This window comes from Talpa occidentalis, unplaced genomic scaffold (assembly GCF_014898055.3).
Source record: "Talpa occidentalis isolate TD23 unplaced genomic scaffold, MPIMG_talOcc4v2.1 talOcc4.6, whole genome shotgun sequence".
Taxonomy (NCBI): Eukaryota; Metazoa; Chordata; class Mammalia; order Eulipotyphla; family Talpidae; genus Talpa; species Talpa occidentalis.
Genome location: NW_023604972.1, coordinates 1,954,547 through 1,974,032, shown reverse-complemented (window position 1 = coordinate 1,974,032; position 19,486 = coordinate 1,954,547). Strand labels below are relative to the sequence as shown.

Here is a 19,486-nt window from a genome sequence, read left to right as displayed (position 1 = left end):
CTGGAACAAGTCATGTTCCCTGACAGCAAATAAAACATGGCTTTGCACAATGGCATGATATAAACAGTACAAATGAGTGAACTTCCGCAGGCAGCACGGGTAAATTTTGGAACCAACACTGACTGAAGAAAAGACACCCCCACAGATTATGTACATGACATACACTGCCCGTTTCACAGAGTTCCAGAATAAGTACAGCCAAACAATATATTAAGCATCTATGCATTTTGGACAAGCTTTAGTTTTTAAAAAATGCAAAGAAATGAGAATTGAGGTTAGTAGCTACTGCTGGGAGGGCCAGGGAGCGGGGTGGGCAGGGAGCGGGCGAGCACATGGGTTGTCAGTTCTGGGTTGGCTGGTGAGCTCACAGGAATTTATTGCCTTTTTATGTTTTATGACTAAAAAATGTTGCACACAGATGTTTCAGCGTAGTAAAAGTGCACATTAGCACCACTGTGGCGCTGGCAGGCTCTGGCCTAAAAGGTGGAAGAAAGAGTGAGGGCAACTATCCTAAGCGCCTTCAGTGAGCGTTCTCCAGTGAACAAGCAGTGTGACATGCAGGTGCCTCGGTTGTAGGAACTCACATGGTTATGGGGCTGAGCGATGAGGACCCAGGGCGCTGATGTGATGGGTCCAGCCTGAGTCTGAGCGCGTAGCTGGAGCATGGACGGCCTGAGTCCCAGATAGAAGGCAGGAGAAGACCAAGATCCCAGCGCAAAGACAGAACTTTTCACCAGTCAGTCTTTATTCTGTTGAGGCCCTCCATGGTCAGGATGAAGTCCACCCTGACACCTTCACAGATGCACCCAGAATATCTCCGTGCCCCAGCCTGTCGAGTTGACCCACAAAAGGCGTGAGGACAGTCACCATCTCCCCTCCTGAGCCCTGCCCCCAGGGGCTCTCATGGGAAAGAGCTCAGATTCTTGTCTCAGCACTGTGAAGCTGTCCCCAGCCACCGTAGCATGAGTTCGATCCCCGGCCAGGGAGCTGACCCACAGGGCACAGCAGACCTCTCCTGTCTCCCCGCTGCTCCCCTCAGCAGTGGATTTCAGTCAGTCTGCCTGTTCTGCTCCCCACTCTGTCTCTGGGGAATCCTCACACCTCTGGCCTGCACCCCAGTTCTTGTATGCATAAATAAATAAAATTAATCTTTAAAACAACAAAAAAAGAATACTACATTCACGACAAGAATTCATTTCGGTGTCACTGGAGAATATACAAAGAAGTCTTACTTCCTAGGACTGACACACTTCTCGTGGGGAAGTCTGCGCATCTGGTCCATTTCTGCGTAGATTTTCAGCTACCTAGGGTGAGCAGTTTTACCATTTAGAAACCATTTAAAGTCGAAAAGACAAGAACTTCTATAATGAACATGTTATTGTCAGGCCTTTAGTATGGTTATTTATACAGCCCAACTTTTAGGATGATTTGGGTTAATTTTGCATGGGAGGAAGTTGACAAAAATTAAATACAAAGACCTTTGAGTATGTGCAGTGATGCTTTTTCTTTGAAACTCTCTTAGAGAATTTAACCAAACGAAAGTGGAATTTAACTTCACACTGACTAACTACCACATCGGAGTGAGTGTGAAGATGGGCAGACAGTTTGCAGTTTGGGCATTTGCCGGCTGTGTCTCGGACTGGCCCGCTCTTGTCACAGGCCTCCGCTTTTCTGGCCACGTGGTGATAGCACCTGAGGTGAGTTTTAATTAAGTGCAGTCCTGAGCCGACACACCTGGAAGTCCTCTGCTCAGTTCAGAACTAGGATAGTGGGTTTCTAGTTTGGTCAGATGCGCGCCCCGCCCCCAGAGGCTCGCTGCTTAGCGAGCAGCAGCCGAGTGAGGACCCGGTCTTCGCTGCCTGTTTGGGGTTCCCGGTACAGAGGACGGCACTTCAGTTTCCAGGCACCTGCGGGCCTGTCACCGTGGAAGGTGTCCCCTCGGAATGCCGTGTCCCGGGCCCACTGCCCGCACCGCTCAGCTTCCTGGGATGACTGCGGGACGCTGGCTCACTGTCAGGCCTGGCTTTGGAGTCAGGATAATGCCAGCCCCATAACATGATTCGGGAAGTGTTCCCTCTTCACGTTTTTGGAAGAGTCTTCTGGAATTGGCATTATGTTTCCCTTAAATACTTGGTAGATTTCACCTTTGGGGCCATCGGGACCTGAGAGTTCTTTGTGGGAACGTTATAAACTGGGACTTCATCTCCTTTTTTTTTTTTTCAAATTTTTTTTTAAAGATTTATCTATCTATTTATTTATTTATACAAGCACTGGGTACAGTCAGAAGCGCGGGAGGGCGAGAGAATTTACCAGAGCCAGAGCAGGGAACAGAACAGGCAGACTGACGAAATCCACTGCTGAGGGGAGCAGCGGGCGGCAGGAGAGGTCTGCGCGCCATGTGGGACCCTCCTCCGGTGGCCGGGGAGCTGCTGGGGATCGAAACTGCGCCGCAGAGGCTGCGGGCAGCTTCACAACCCAGCGCTCAACCGCTGCGCCCCCAGGAGGCCCTTCATCTCCTTTTATAGACGCAGAACTATTCTGTTTCTTTTTTTTTTTTTTTTTTTTATAGAGGCATGTTTATTTATTTATTTATTTGCTTGTTTGTTTGTTTTTGTTTATACATGCACTGGGTACAGTCAGAAGCGCGGGAGGGTGAGAGAATTCAGCAGAGCCAGAGCGGGGAGCAGAGCAGGCAGAAGGACCGAAGTACACTGCTGAGGGGAGCAGCAGGCGGCAGGAGAGGTCTGCGCACCATGTGGGACCCTCCTCCGGTGGCCGGGGAGCAGCCGGGGATCGAACCGGCTCCGCGGAGGCTGCGGGCAGCTTCGCAACCCAGCGCTCAACCGCTGCGCCACCGGGGAGGCCACTATTCTGTTTCTTGAGGGAACTTTGGGAATTTGTCTTCAAGGAATTTGTCCATTTCATCTAAGTCAATTTAATTTGTTGGCATCAAGTTTTTCTGGAATTCCCTTTTTACCCTTGTGATATCTGCAGACTCCAGCTACCCATCTCTCCTTCCTGATAAGGGTCATCTCTCTGCCAAGTAGTCTGGCTGGAGACTTGCCAGTACAGGGTAGCTTTTGGTCATAATTTGCTGTTTTTAATTTCAAATTGCTTTTCCTGCTCTGATCTTCTCTTTCCCTTTTCTGCTTAGTTTAGGTTTCATTTGCTCTTCTCTTTCTAGTTTCCTAAGGCAAAAACTGAGTCATTGGCATGAGACTTTTTAAAAAAGATTTATTTATTTATGCGTACAAGAGCTGGGGAACAGTCCAGAGGTACGGGGAGGGGGAGGGTATGGTGGGGTGGGGTGGAAGGTAGAGGGTTCACCAGAGACAGAGCGGGGAGCAGAACAGGCAGACTGAGTGAAACACACTGCTGAGGGGAGCAGCGGGCGAGTCAGGAGAGGTCTGTTGCGCCATGTGGGTTGCCCCCTGGTCGGCCAGGGGATCAAACTCATGCTGCAGAGGCTGTGGACAGCTTCATAGTGCTGTGCTTAACCCCGTGTGCCACCAGGGAGGCTCCATGAGACGTTTTCTGATAGGTGTTTAGTGCCATACATTTCTTCCTAATTATCATATTAGTGACAACCTCAAAAATACAGATATGTTGTCTTTGTTTTTTATTGTTTTAGTTCAAAATACTAATTCCTTCTTTGCCCTATTGGTTGTGTAGAAATAAGTATGCCAGTGCTCAAATGTTTGGGACATTTTCCAGGTATCTTTCTGTTAATTTATAATTTAATTCCATGGAGTAAGGAAATATATTTTGTATAGCTTAAATCCTTTTAAGTTTGTTGCAACTTTCTCCATGGCTCAGAATACAGTCTGTCATAGATCAGCTTCTTTCATTTAATCAGGAAAGGCAGACTGAAATACACTGCTGAGGGGAGCAGTGGGGAGACAGGAGAGGTCTGCTGCACTGTGTGGGTTGCTCCCTGGCCATTTGGGCATCGAACTCTTGCTGCAGTGGCTGGTGATAGCTTGATCGTGCTGTTTCTTAGGAAAGATTGAGAAAGGATTATTGAAATCTAGAATTATGGGTTTGTCTAATTCTCTTTGTAGTTCTGTTAGCTTCTCATGTATTTTGAAACTTTGCTAATGTTAATAGAACTGCTATATCTTGGTGAATTGACTTTATCATTATGAAATGGCCACCTTTATCCTTGTTAATATTCTTTGCTCTGAAGTCTGTCAGAAGCTGAAGTGGACACGCCAGCTTTTCAATGGTGTTGATGTGATATATCTTTCTACTCTTGCTTTTAATCTGTTTATGTCTTTATGTTTAACGTAGATATTTTATAGGCAGCATAAAATTGGGTTTTGCTGTTCGAAAATCCAGTCTGGCTATTTCTTTTCATTGGTTTTTAAGTCATATAAATTTATTATGATTATCAACTTTGCTACTTATCACTGGCTTAAAGTGACATACCGTTTTGTGTAATACAAGAACCTGTAATAGCGGTCCCCTGTCTGCTCCGAGCCTGTGTGCTGCTGTCTGGGTACATGGTACTTGTGCACAGGTCGCCACCCTCACATACTTCCATTTGAACAGTTATCTTTTAAAGATAAATAAGAAGAAAAATGTGCTCCCTGCTCCTTTGTGGGGATCCACATTTGTTCTGGTATTATTTTCCCTCCTGCCTGCAGGTCTTTCCTTCCAGAGCAGGTTTGCTGCTGATGGATTCCTTTAGCTTTTGTGTGTCTGAAAAAAAAAAAAAAAAAAAAAAAACTTTGTTTATCTTCATTTGAAAAAGATATTTTTCATGAGTATCAAATTCTAGGTTGAAGTCTTTTTCTTCTCAGTACTTCAGAGTTTTTGCCGCGTTATCTCTTCACTTGCCTTGTTTCTTGCAAGAAACCTGGTGTCGTCCTTGGCCTTCTGTGGCTAATGTTTCTTATTTTATTATGGTGTCATTTTCTTCATGTTTGTTGTGGTTAGAGTTCATGGAGCTAGTAGGAGCTTGGGTTTTGTTTTCTTCAGTTTTAGGAAAAAATTTGGCCATCGTTTCTTCAGATATGTTTTCTGTCCCCTTCTCTCCTCCAGTTACATGTATATCTTAGATTTCTTAGATTTGTCAACCAGTTCACTGCTTATTTTTTAAAGTCATTTTCCTGTTTTATTTTTTATAATTGCTTTTGTTGTTTAAAATTCTTCAGTCTGGGGCTTCCCCTGGTGGCGCAGTGGTTGAGTGCTGGGTTGCGAAGCTGCCCGCAGCCTCGGCGGCGCCGGTTCGATCCCCGGCTGCTCCCCGGCCACCGGAGGAGGGTCCCACATGGCGTGCAGACCTCTCCTGCCGCCCGCTGCTCCCCTCAGCAGTGTCCTTCGGTCCTTCTGCCTGCTCTGCTCCCCGCTCTGGCTCTGGTGAATTCTCTCACCCTCCCGCGCTTCTGACTGTACCCAGTGCTTGTATAAACAAATAAATAAATCTTTAAAAAAAAAAAAAATTCTTCAGTCTTCTGAGATGTCTGATTTCCATCAATCCAATGCTGTGTATTTTTCATCTCAGATGCTGTGGTTTTCATTTTTAGATGTTCGATTTTTTATCTTCCATTATCTGCTTTTCAAACATGGAGTAAAGTCACTGTGACTATTTTAAAGGCCTTTTCTGCTAATTCTAACATTTGTGTCAATTCTGGGTTGGTTTCAATTTAATTTATTCCCTCATTTCTGGTCCCTTTGTGTGCTGCCTCTTTGGATGCTTGCTGATCTTTTTTTTTTTCTTCTAAAGATTTATTTTATTTTTGCATACAAGAGCTGGGGTGTAAGCCACGGGTGAGAGAGAGAGAGAGAGAGAGAGAGAGAGAGAGAGAGAGAGAGAGAGAAAGAAGTGTCACCAGAGACAGAGTGGGGAGCAGAACAGGTGAATCTACTGAAATACACTGCTGAGGGGAGACAGGAGAGGTCTGCTGCACCATGTTGGTCAGTTGCAGTGGCTGGCCATAGCTGCATAGTGCTGAGACTTTAACCCCTGCACCACCAGGGAGGCCCTGCTTGCTGATCTTTAATGCCAGGCATTGTGAACTTTACCTTCTTGGGTGGGTTCTGGATACCTTTGTGTTCTTTAAACGGTGTTCTGTTGTCAAGGCAGAACCCTCCTCAGCATTGCACCCAGTGCCCTGCATTACAAGGTCGTCCCGTCTGGTACTATCCCCACCACGGTGAGCTTCAGATTCTCTTCTTCCCCTCCTTCATAAAGGTGATCTTTCTGTGCCTCAGATGCTTTGTTCTTTGCATACGTGGTCCGAGTAAAGCTCTGCCGGGCGCTTGGGGACCGCCTCTGTGGTCTCCGGTTGTTCTCGTCTCCATGCAGCGAGCTTGGTGGCACTTTATCCTCTGAGCTCCAGCAGCCGCAGAGTCTCACCCCGGTTCCCGCAGCCATCACTTCTAGTCTGCTCGCCGACGCGCTGGCCTTTCTGAATATGTACCGACTTCTCTTGCACCAAGTGCCATCTTCAGAGTTGAATGATTCAATGTGTGTAAAATTTTATGCTACAGTTGTCATTATAGATAACTACAGAATTGTCTATAAATATCTATAAATATAAGAGACAGTCTTAAATTTTTGAAGAGTGTCTTGTTGACTTGATGCATTTACTAACAATTATTAAATTTCTTTAAAAGTCATTTTTGGTAGCTTTTTGATTGCTAAAATTCATTAAAAAGTTGAGCTGGGGGGCTTCCCTGATGGTGCAGGGGTTAAAGTCTCAGCACTCTCAAGATATCATCAGCCCCTGTGGCCTTGCCTGAGTTCAATCCCCGGCCAGGGAGGTGACCCACGTGGCTCAGCAGACCTCTCCTGTCTCCCCGCTGCTCCCCTCAGCAGTGTATTTCAGTAGATCCGCCTGTTCTGCTCCCCACTATGTCTCTGGTGGGTCCTCCCACCCCCACACCTCTGGCCTGCACCACAGTTCTTGTGTGCATAAATAAAAATAAATCTTAAAAAAAAAAGTCAAGCAGAGGAGATTTTTCCTATCACTATATTAGTTTTCATTTTCTTTTTTTTTTAAGTTTTTAAAAAAAATTAATTTATTTATACAAGCACCGGGTACAGTCAGAAGCGCGGGAGGGTGAGAGAATTCACCAGAGCAGGGAACAGAACAGGCAGACTGACGAAATACACTGCTGAGGGGAGCAGCGGGCGGCAGGAGAGGTCTGCGTGCCATGTGGAACCCTCGCTGGTGGCTGGGGATCGAACCAGTGCTGCAGAGGCTGCAGGCAGCCAGGCAGCTGGGCAGCCTCGCAGCCCAGTGCTCAACCGCTGCGCCAACAGGGGAGGCCCTAGTTTTCATTTTCTAGGGATATAAATTACTTAGAACTGTCAAAGAATGCTGTGATTTAATAAGGCCATTGTTAGATTAGTTTGACATATTGAAAGTTTGTTATAATTTAGGGGGGAAGTTACTCAATTAAGGGTGTCTACTACAAGTGATCTTTCATAAAGTCTCCCAGAATATAAGAAGTTACAGTAGAAATAGCAGTACAGTCTGGCATGGCTGTAGGAAAAACCATGTTCCATCTTAAATTTTATGAAATAAGTGAATAGGCCAGAGTTTTTAGCCATAAAAAGTAATTGAGCCTGTGTACAACTTTAAGGAACTTTTTTTTTTTAATTTTTAATTTTTTTAAGATTAATTTATTTATTTATGCAAGCACTGGGTACACAGTCAGAAGCGTGGGAGGGTGAGAGGATTCACCAGAGCCAGAGCGGGGAACAGAACAGGCAGACTGACAAAATACACTGCTGAGGGGAGCAGCAGGCAAGACAGGAGAGGTCTGCATGCCGTGTGGGACCCTCGCAGGTGGCCGGGGATCAAACTGGCACTGCAGAGGCTGCGGGCAGCTTCGCAGCCCAGCGCTCAACCGCTGCGCCACCAGGGGAGGCCTGGGACTTTTTTTTTAAACCAGCATTTCAGTGATTACTCTTCAGATGCTTATTTCTGTTAGATGTAAATATGAACTAGTGATTTGTTATCAGATTCTTTAGCATTATAGAGAAACAATGTGTTCCTAGTCCAGTCTCTTGAAATAGTCAAATAAACATGAGTATGGTTGATTGTAGCACATAAAGAATTTCCTCCTCTTTTAAATAAGTTTTTAAAAGTATGAAATACCATTTAGCTTAAAGTCTCAAAGCTTACATTTAAAAAAATTCGGTGTTTTAAGATACCAAGGTATTTTAATAAGAGGAACACGTCATTTGGATTATTTTTTGAAAGGATTAGTAATGTAGTCTGTGTCCTACATAACGCACACCTGTTTTTTCTCTCGTTTTTGTAGGTTCTGCCGGAGACTCACATTTGGCCTCAATGTGAAGTTAAAGTAGAGACTCCCACCTCCGTGTGTTGTGATCAGGGTGTCGACTCACTGGTCATGCCTGAGGAGGGGGGTTCTGTTCTAGATGGTGACTGCCAGCAAAAGTAAACGCTCATCCTAGATGTCAGGCATCCCTCCTTCCACTGGAGTGAAAATCCCCTCCAGATACCAACGAAACGTCAACTGCAGAAAATGCTCCGCAGTCTAAGGATGTCAGCAACCTAACTTCATGCGCCCCATCTGGCCCGTCGTCGTGGGTGGTTTACCATCGGAAAGCCCTGTCAGCTCTGACCCCGGCCCTGCTCCTGCGTCTGAGATGTCTCTGCTTCATGCACTGGGCCCCGTGCAGACCTGGCTGGGACAGGAGCTGGAGAAGTGCGGCGTCGACGCCGTGGTCTACACACGCTATGTCCTCAGTCTTCTGCTGCATGACAGCTGTGACTACGACCTACAGGAGCAGGTACTGGTATGTGTTAAGTATTGGTGTCTGCGTGTCTCCGTTTCTCTGCAGAGAACTTTCATGCGCCAGACAGGCTGTAGATTACAGCGGACCAGATTCCCTCCCAGTCCGTGTGAGTCTTTAGTTCGGGTATTCTCCCCTGGCTAGCTGTCCTCAGCGCCGGGGACGTCCTGGCACCGGCTCTAGAGCCTGACAGGGCCTGGACAGTGACGCCCTGCTTCGGGGTACTGGTTTCCGCGCTCCAGGAGGGTCATTTCCTAACATCCCGGTGTTTAACATTTCCTCTTATCCACGTAGTGGCCAGAGTGTGTGTCACCAAGCGGCAGCCTTAACATTCAGTCAAGCCTGTGACCTGGCTGTCTGTCGTTGCATAGCTCCTGCTAAGTTGGCCATTCATTTTCTGAGTTTAAAGTGAGATAGCAGCCAGGTGTTGGCTCTGGAGAAGAAGTCTCGCTTTAGTCTCCCTCTGCTGAATGTGAGCCTGCTGGAGGAGGGGGGTCATGACAGAGAGCGGAGGGCTCGGGGCGCCCTCTGTGACTGTACTCATGCAGAAGGGGGTTCGTCGGCAGCTTTTGTGGTGGTTTTAAACCATTGTTACTAATGCTGAAGGCAGGAGCAGAGTCTTGTTGACAGAAGAAACTAGCTTTGCTTTTCCAAACCTCAGAAAAAGCCTCCTAGGATTTCATGAGCATGCCTTAGTTGGATGGCTTGTTTCCCTGTGACCCCACACCCCGCCATTACCCTACTTCTGGGTTGCTTAGGATTTTAAGGGGGTTGACTTCTAAACAGATAATCAAAAATGTGCAGTTCTGGTGGTCAATATGTTATATAATTGCCTTACTAAGACTGTATTAGTCCGTCATCTTTCCAGTAAATGCAGCACACTACTTTTAAGGCAAGTTACATGTGAGAGACTGTAGGCGGTCCCGGGTCACACAGCTGGTGCACGGGGTAGCAGCATTGGTTTAAAACATAAATGTCCAGGGCCTCCCCCCGTGGCGCAGCGGTTGAGCGCTGGGCTGCGAAGCTGCCCGCAGCCTCTGCAGTGCCGGTTCAATCCCCGGCCGCTGGCGAGGGTCCCACATGGCGCCTGTTGCTCCTCTCAGCAGTGTATTTCATCGCTCTGCCTGTTCTGCTCCCCGCTCTGGCTCTGGTGAATTCTCTCACCCTCCAGCGCTTCTGACTGTACCCAGTGCTTGTATAAATAAATAAATAAATCTATCTTTAAAAAAAGAAAACATGAATGTCCAGGTGGTATGGCTGCCTCAGTGGCAGCTTGATCTGGGTCCTTTAATAGAATCATTAACGGCCCAGGGTCAGAAGTTTCAAGCAGCTTCCCCCCCCCCCAAATTTGTATTGAAGTAACATTACTTTATAATATTGCGTTCCAGGTATTCGGCATTGTTGTTCCACGTCTTTGTGAACTACATCCTGATCATCAAGTGTCTGGTTTTCTTCCATCACCATGCAGTTGACCCCATGGGCTAGCTTCCCCCCTCCCCCCCAACCTTCCTATCTGGTGACAACCAGTCTGTTCTCTGTGTCTGAGTTTGGTTTTTTTGTTTTGTTTGTTCATTTTACTTAGTTTCTTTATCTTTCACATACAAGGGAAATAATATGGTATTTGTCTTTCTATGTCTGACTTTTTAACTTAGGATAATTCCTTCAGGGTCCATCTGTTACCACAAATGACCAAAGTTTGCCTTTTCATTGCTGTATAGTATTCCATCGTATGTGTGTCACACCTCTTCGTTCGTGGGCCCTTACCTTGTCTCCATGGCGTGGTTATTGTGAATCGTGCTGCAGTGAACGTAGGTGTACAGCTATCTTTTCAAATCAGTGTTTTTTTTTATCTTTCATATAAGTACCCAGAAGTGGAAAACTGAGTCATATGGTATTTGTAAATTTTCTGAGGATTCCATATACTGTTTCCATAGTAGCTGTGTGAGTTTACATTCCAGTGCCCCATCTTGAAGCCTGTCTTCTCTGTTGCTTTATTCAAGCTTCACTCTCCCCTTTCCTGCTGTAAGCTGACTTTCTGATTTTTGCTAGCTCAGGAAGAAGAGCAGGTATCTCCTCCCAGTAGGAGAGCTTGGTCATGGCCATGTCCCTGACCTTATACTAAGATGAGGGTCTTTGGTGGCTGGGCTACCTGGAACCGCCAGGACTGTGGTGAGCATGGCTCCCCAAAGACCATCTGGAGTCATTAGGGTGCTGGGCCATTGAAAGGAAGGTCTCGAATGCCTGTGTACAGAACTGCACTTCCTTTTTTTAGGAAGTTTCAACCTCTTAAAGTTTAGGGAGTATTATTTGATTGTGCTGCTTTCTAAGAGTTGAGCTTTAAAGAAATAGAACAAAAAATTAACAATGATGTAAAATATATATATAAAAATAAAAAATAAATAGAACATTCACTGGTGTTCTCACTCATGGTTTTGCTTGCTTTGCTTTTTCTGCAAGTTTTGTCTTTGTTAACCTTCTCCAGCTCTGTCCTTTCATAATAGTCTCTCAACCTGGGTGCTGTAGGTTGTTTAGGGGGCAGGACGCCCAGAACAGCGGTACGATGCACCCATGCATCCTGCATAAAAATGAAAGGAGAGGGGCCTCCCCGCAATGGTTGAGCGCTGGGCTGCACAGCTGCCCGCAGCCTCTGCAGCGCTGGTTCGATCCCCGGCTGCTCCCCGGCCACCGGAGGAGGGTCCCACATGGCGCGCAGACCTCTCCTGCCGCCCGCTGCTCCCCTCAGCAGTGTACTTCGGTCCTTCTGCCTGCTCTGCTCCCCGCTCTGGCTCTGGTGAATTCTCTCGCACTCCGCGCTTCTGACTGTACCCAGTGCTTGTACAAATAAGCAAATAAATCTTTTAAAAAAAAAAAAAATGAAAGGAGGATTTTTCCTTAAACATTTTGTTGTCGTATAACGTATATACAGAAAAGGGTACAAATTGGTGAATTCTTACCAACATCGTTCATATATCACTAAACCCAGATAGAAACATAGAACTTGACCATCCACACAGAAGCCCACTGGGGCCCGCACTGCCGTGGAGTTCCAGCCTGTCTGGGGCGAGGGAGGGGCTGAGAGCGGCCTCTGCCCCCGCCCCCGGGGGTCCTGGCACTGGCATCCCTTATTCCTCTCTGCAGCCCTGAGAGCCTGCCCCCAGCTCACTTGCTGTCTGCGCCACATCAGGGCCACTTTCCTGGAGCCGTTTGCCCTGGACCTTGAACGGGGGCATTTCCTGAGGGGGTGCAGCCTCCGGTGTCAGCGCCTCTGCAGCTGCCTCCTGTCTCCTCAAGGTCTCGGTGCCCCAGCAGGGCCTACGGCCTTAGCACAGGCATGGTGCAGCTCGTTTGGCCTGGTTTTCACCTGGCATTTTTGGGTAGTCCTGGCAGGGCAGCTGGTCTGCCCACCGTTGTTCCCCCCCTTTTTTTTTTTTTAATATTTCATTTTTAAAAGCAAATTTTAGATTCACAGCAAGGTACAGAGATTTCCCATTTATGCCCTCCCCTGACGTGTGTCTCGCCTCTCCCTTTATCAGCAGTCCCTGCCAGCTGGTTACATTAGATAAACATACTTTTTGATGCGTCACATCCCCCCGCGTCCATAGCTGGCTTCCGGGTTCACGCCTCATGATGTCCGTTCTGTGGTGTGGACAGATGGGTGGCATCTGTCGTTAGGGTAGCATGCTGAGTCGCTTCACGGCTCTGAAAGTCCCGTGTTCCACCTGTGCATTCCTTCCTCCCCTGGCTCCCGGAACTACAGATTGTTTTTTAACAGCCTTCATAGTTTGCCTTTCTGGAATGTCATAGAATTGAAGTCAGAGTCAAAGCCTTTCCAGGTTGGCGTCTTTCCCTTGGTAATGTGCGTTTAAGGTGCTTCGCGTCTTTTCATGCCTTGGGCGTCATTTCTTTTGACTGCTGAGTAATGCCTATTGGCCCTCGGGCCAGCCTATGGCTCTGGTCATGTAGTAAAAGACATGTCCAGGTGTCGGTGGCCGTGCAAGCTGCTCTGCAGCTCTCTGTGCCGGCCTTGGTGTGGGCCTGAGCTCCCCGCTCTGTTGAGTAAACCCCAGGGCTGCCGCTGCTGGAGTGTATGGTGAAAGTCTGTCTGGTTTCGAAGTAACCACCCTGCTGTCTCCGCAGGGCACCACTTTGCACCCCGACTTTGTGTGTCAGGCCTGTTTCTGGGCTCTGATGCATGTTCCTTGTGTCTGTACCACCGCCCTCACTGCTCTGACTGCGCAGCTTTGTTGTCATTTTAATTCCCTAGCTGAGTGCTGTCTGCTAGCTCGGTCCGCTGCTCTAGGGCTGCAGCTGCGCTCTGCACATCTGTCTTGCCCAAAGGTTGAATGAGAATCCTGGTCCTGAGTGCTGGGTACGACTGGACTCAACAGAGCTTGTTGACTCCTTCAGCCCACTTGGCACCCGGGTGCCGCGTGTGTGGGGCCGCCATCGCCGGCCTCCAGGAGTGCCGCTGCGGACACCTCACCCGTCCTAGTTTCTCGAGCGCTTCGCTGCATTTGCTGTGTCGCACCCACTTATCCCCAGTTCAGTGCAGTTTATACAAAAGGAGCACAAGATGAAGTGAGTGTGGAGCTGGAAGTCATGACGGCACGCGAGTAAACGTTCCTCGAATCATCCGCATTGAGCTTGGGAGGTATTTTCCACGGGGTACAGAAAAGCTTTTGAATATGCGTGTTGAATAGTGTAAACACACGTTATTGCTTTTTAGTTACCTCATGAATGTTGTGCCTGGCAGAGAGGCGACGGGGCGGTCCCGGGGAGATGCCGCCCCTCGGGGGCCCGTGAGCGCGTGGGTCCTGGACTGTGACCGAGGTCACGGAATGGGAAGGGCTGGAAGAGAGGAGGTGCAGGCTGGGGTGGGGGGCAGGAACAGACCTGGGAGAGCCGGCGCCCTCCCAGGGGCTCACCTCCGAGACCCAGAGCCGCCCCATTGCCCACGCCCGCACCCCAGTGGGCACTCAGGTGGTGGTGGGTGCTGGCTGGGCAGCCGCAGGCAGGTGGCCAGTGAGAAAATTGTCCCTGTGGGCAGAAGGAGGCCCAGCGGAGCCCCCGGGAAAAGGAATGGTGGAGCTACTGACATTGGGCCAGTTTGACTAGAGCTGCTTGCTTTTCACAGGCAGATCGTTCTTTGGAGCATGAGGAGTGGATTGTTACTGAGACTTGCCCTCTAATTTAATGATATCTTTTAGTCATAAGCAAAAAAGCAAACAGTGGCCTAAATTGGCTTCAGGAGGAAAAATATGTCACGTAACTGAGATTCTGGAAGGAGGGCTGGCCCCAGCTTGGTTTGAATCAGGACTCACGGGGTCACGGGCGTCGGCCCTGCCCCTCTGCCAGCTGTCCCCTAGGGTCCCCCTCTCCCGTCTCTCCCGAGGCTGCCCTGTCAGTGCCTTGCAGCCAGCCCGCAGTGGGCAGAGGGCAAATGATGGCCAGCCCGCCTGCTGTAGCATCCCGTTCCCAGCGCCGCCCGCCGGAGCACGGGCGCCCGCCTCCAGTGACTCGTGCCGGGTGTCGGCTGCTCTCTCAGCCGCTTGCTGGAGCCGGCGGGGCCGAACGTGCTCATCTGCGTTCCCTCTCGGGCAGGTCGCGGCCTGGTGGTTCAGGACTCCGTGCAGAAGGGCCAGGGCAGGCAGGCGGGGTGGCCAGGGGGCACCGCCTGGGGCAGCTGCTGCCGAGGGCCGCGCTCCTTTTCTCCCTCCAGCTCGCAGCTGCCTTTCTGGATAGACGAGAGCGAGGGCGAGTCGCTGAGAATCCTGCCCAGCGCGGCCTCACGGTGGGCTGGAGCAGCGCCTGGGGAAGGCCTCGCGTGCTGAGATGGGCCTCGGCGGACTTTCCGGGGACTTGCTGTGTGTGTTCCGTCTTTAAGATTATGACTTTGAAAATTCATATTTGATTATACTAAGTTTATTGAATAATATTTGGCACATATTTGTGTTTATGTCTAAGTGGACTTTATTTTAAGCAACTTACACACATTTATGGGTACACATGGCGTATTCTGTGTAGAGGTTAGCTAAATTTAGGGACAATACTAAGTACTTCCAGGAAAATTATTTCGTTTGTTGTTGGTGTCACCCAACAACTCACAAAAAGCTGTTAACACTGGGTGTCTCTGACACCGCCTCTGAGAGACCAGTAGTGACCATCCCTACTGGCCGTTGCTGTCCAGCTCTCCGGGTGACCTGTGGCAACCATCACTGATGCTCTCTGGGTGAGGCAGCGCCATTGTGAATACTATGAGCTCTTTGTTCCCTGTTGGTAAAATAAACCCCGTGGTGGTTGTTCCTGGAGCCCGGGCGCTCTTGAGGCTGTGCACGGGTAGGACCCACAGACTGACCCGTCCTCTGTTAGGCCCTAGTTGCAGGCCCCCATTGTGTGGGTGCTGTACTGTTGGAGCCCTTGACATTGGCTTTTGGCCTTTTGGGGCTTTTTGGCGGCTCTTGCCTCAGAACCCAGGCAGACGGGCGACTGTTCCGTCCTTCCATCTGGCCTCCTGCCTGGCTGCCCTGTCCGCCTCTGTTTCATAGAGATTAGGTAGATTTAGGGGCAATATGAAGAACCTACTGGAATTTTTTTTTTTTTTTTTTTTTTTGTGGGACCCTTGCTGGCGGCCGGGGAACGAACCGGCGCTGCAGAGGCTGCAGGCAGCCTTGCAGCCCAGCGTTCAACCGCTGCGCTACCAGAGGAGGCCCTGGAAAATTATTTTTTACAAGTTAAAAACAAGTATGGAGGTAAAATATCCTGTGGTTACATTGGCTACGTAGTCCATTCTCATCGTGTCCTTACATTCTGTTAAGTTCCCGGGGAGGCTGAATTAGCAAGTCCTGCGTGGCGGCTGTTGAGGGCAGCTCAGGGTGGAGCCCCGGGAGGCTCGCTCTCACGTTGTCAGTCCAGTGTGTGGCCTTGTTTTTGTGTGTTTTGCTTCAGTGCAGTTCATTTAAGTGGGCTTATCATTAACAACAATTGGAGACTGAAGCACAAGAAGTAAAATAGTAATATCTTGAAACTTTTTCATGCTTCGTTCTTCCAAAATCTGATGATCAGTTCAGTGCTATTGATGAATACGTCATAACACAGGGCCTGCTGCAGGATGTCTCGTCAGCACCGGCTGCAGTGTGCGTGATGGTGGCCCCACATTCCTGTTGTTTAGTAATTTCATGGCGCGCTCAGCCTTTGAACTCCAAGACCCAATGCAAGTCACAGCAGGCCCAGCTCCCCTGCCGGCATGCCCTCCCCAGTGCCCTCCAGCATTGCTGTGCCAGTGAAGTGGAGAAGCATGGTGTGGAGAACGCGTGCCTCTGCCGCTTGCCTGATGACATCGCCCCGCAGTGCCTTTCTCGGAGCGTGTCTTAGGCTGCGCCTGACTGTGTGCACGGTGACTGAAACCAGGAGGGCAGGAGAATAAGGACGTGCACAAGCACAGCATGTGGGAAGCCAGAGTGCGGGAAGGTGATCTCGTGTGCTGGGGCTTCACCGAGCTGCGGACTGGAGAACTGTGTTTCTCACTGAAGTCAGCTGGAAGTTACACGACCAGAGGAGAGTATCACAGTTGACGGTGCAGGCGGGTCATTCTAACTAGCACGGAGTCACGGAGTCAAGGTGCCTTGCACATTGTCGTTCTGTCCAGAAGCTAAAACTAGAAGCAAAATCTGCATCCCATACACGTGTGCAGTGGGTGTTTGTCCACAGCCACACTGCGGTCCCGCAGCACTTCCACACCCTCACACTGTGCACCGGATGTGCCTTTCACAGTTGATTTAAGCGTTCAACTGAGAACTTCCCCTGACTTTCACTTGTGATTAATCTGCAATTTAATGATGCTAAAAAGCAAACATCAAGAGCAAATAATGGGATTTTGTAAATGTCCTCTAAGCAATTAGTATGTTCAGTTAAACTCATCTGTGGATTAGGATCAGTTTTGGCAATATCTGTTTGTGTGTGGAGATGAAATACATGAAATCCTATAAATCAGCATTAACAGGGCAGTGAGGTTAAAAAAGACATCCAGATTGAAAAGGAAGAACTAAGTGGTCTCTGTTCACATACAACATGATTTTATATATAGGAAATCCTATAATAGTATCAAAAAGAGTACAATATTTAGGAATATGTTAACAAAAGAAGTATAGTGCTTGGACACAAAGAACTATAAATCATCATTGAAAGCAAACAAACCAAAGACCTAAAAAGTGGTAAAACCCACCCCAGGTTCGTGATCAGGAGACTTACTGTCATCAAGATGGCAGCGCCCCCTACCGACCTGCAGGCTCAGTGCGGGCTGCATCAGGTGCCGCTGGCCTTTGACTGCAGACCCAAGTGTGAAGAGTTGAAACTTTTAAAATTCAAAGAAGAAAATATAGCAGTGAATCTCTGGATTTATTGGATTACTTGGATTAAGTAATGATTTCTTAGATATGAAACCGAAGTCCAGGTAGTCAAAGAAGACATCGACATTTCATCCCCATGAAGAACTTTCACGCTTCAAAGGACATCATCAAAAAAAAGTTCATCGAATTGAAGAAAATATTTGCAAGTTACATATCTGACGAGCAGTGTGTATCCACACCAAAGAACTACAACTCAAAGATGAAAAGACAGCCTGATTTTAAAAAGGCAAAGGAGTTAAATACAGTCAGAGGAGACACCCAAATGGCCAGCGAGCACATGACAGGGTGCTCAGTGCCACTGGTCGTTGGGGAATCAGAACCACAATGAGGTGGCGTCACCTGCTGGGGTGACTGCAACAAATGTTGATGATGCAGAGAAATTGGAAGCCGGACACATACATGGTGTGATTATAAAGTGGTGCAACTGCTTTGGGCAACAGCTGGCAGTTCTTCAAAAGGTTGAACAGAGTTAGCATGTGACCCAGCAATTCCCCTAAGTCACCAAAAGAACTGAAAATACATGTCCACCAAAAGCTGCTTATGAGCATTTAGAGCAGCAGTAGTAGCAGCCAGGAGACAGAAACGACCTAAATACCTGTCAGTGGCAAACGCCAGCACGTCCCTGCAGCGGGCCGATCCTCAGTCTTCACGAGTCATGAGCAGCGATTCCTGCCACTTGGGGTTGAGCCTTCAAACACTACACAGCGTGCAAGAAGTCAGACGCTGAAGGATCTAGCGAGAGAGGGGCGAGGGGAAGTGACTGCTGATAGGCACGGGGGTTCTTTTTGGGATGATGAAATGTTTTAAAATTAGATAGTGGTGATTATTGCACAACCCTGTGTATTATCCTAAAACCACCAACTTGTACACTTAGAAGAGTAAATTTTTTTTAAAGATTTATTTATGCATACAAGAGCTGGGGTACAGGCCAGAGATGTGGGGGGTGAGAGAATTTGCCAGAGACAGAATGGGGAGCAGAATAGGCAGACTGACTGAAATACACTGCTGAGGGGAGCAGCGGGCAGGTCAAGAGAGGTCTGCTGTGCCATGTGGGTTGCTCCCTGGCCAACTGGGGATCGAACTTGTGCTGCAAAGACTGTGAATTGCTTGATAGTGTGGTGCTTAGCCCCTTGCGCCACCAGGGAGGCCCTAGAAGAGTAAATTTTATGGTATGTAAATTATATTGGTAAAGCTATTATTTCAAAGTGAGCATTAGTAGATGAGCATTTGTAATTGATTTTAATGATAGGGAACACTTTGAATCCCAACTTAGCAAGTGTTATCTCACCTCCAAAAAGAATCCCATTCTCATTGGGAGACTTGTATTACCAAAAAAAAAAAAAGGTACTAAGGTACAGTTTGAACTTCACAATAAAAAATTTATGAAGCATTATTTTTCTTTTTTCTGGTAAAAGTACTTCCATTATATCTTTGGTTTATCCTTTTGGCCTGTTTAAAATATTTGACCCTTTACAGAAAAAGCTTGCTGTCCCTTGCTCTAGGCCTTTGTTTCTTTTACCTGATTTTCCCTCCCCATTCTGTCTCAGACCTGTTCGCGTGCTAAGGTGCTGCTTTGGTGACCCGGCCCTCCTTGGGAGGAAGGCTTTGCTTCCCCGCCAGGCCCAGAAGAGGGCGTGCCTTCGGGTTCCCCGCAGCGCCTCCCTAGACCTCTGCGGCTCGCATCGGGCTGTGCTGTGTGCTCTGAGCCTGTCTGCCTGTCTAGCCGGCGCCTCTGGTGGGCAGGGGCTGCGTTGTGTCCGTCTTTCCGCCCCTGGTGCCACAGAGTGGACGCGTCATTGCTTGCGGGATGGGTGGATGGAGGAAGCTTAAGCTTCCTGCCAGGCGGGAAATGCAGTGCTAGCGCCAGACACCTGTTCTGGTGAAGACCTCCAGCCTCTCTTGTTTCTGTTGACTTCGAAGTTTTCCATTAGGCAAACAAAAGCTCATGACTATTAAAGGAGATGACCTAATGACAAGAAAAGCCAGAAAAATAATCATAGTCGCTTACCCCTAGTTACCAAGAGACAAGCTCCTTGGTGACCTGCAGGTATATTTTTCTCAGACCTTTTAATGCCCACTAGTGGTGGGTGTGTTCAAGGCAAAAATGAGAGGATGCTGTTGAAACCATTTTTCCTCTATATTGTAAATAACTTGCTGTGGCAGAAAATAAACTTCCTAACTCTTTCAGTGGCTATGCTGTCTTATTACCTGGATGAATCATAACTTATTTAACCAAGTCCTTTTTGACATTTAGTTTGTTTACATGTTTGCCATTATTGACCAACTATACGATCAACATCACTGT

General features: G+C 48.2%; 1 protein-coding gene across 4 annotated transcripts in view; it reads left to right on the top strand.

Moving 5' to 3' along the window:
* KIAA0232 (KIAA0232 ortholog) overlaps positions 1-19,486 on the top strand; it is a 68,978-nt gene that overhangs the window by 15,822 nt on the left and 33,670 nt on the right. For 2 of the 4 annotated variants that reach the window (XM_054688422.1, XM_054688421.1), the window contains exon 2: positions 8,278-8,779. In XM_054688422.1, the coding sequence (XP_054544397.1) occupies positions 8,543-8,779 (237 nt within the window). In that variant the 5' untranslated portion in view covers positions 8,278-8,542. Of the gene's footprint in view, positions 1-1,540; positions 1,698-8,277; positions 8,780-19,486 lie in introns of those variants that run through there. The other 2 variants (XM_054688423.1, XM_037530508.2) reach the window with 2 other exon arrangements.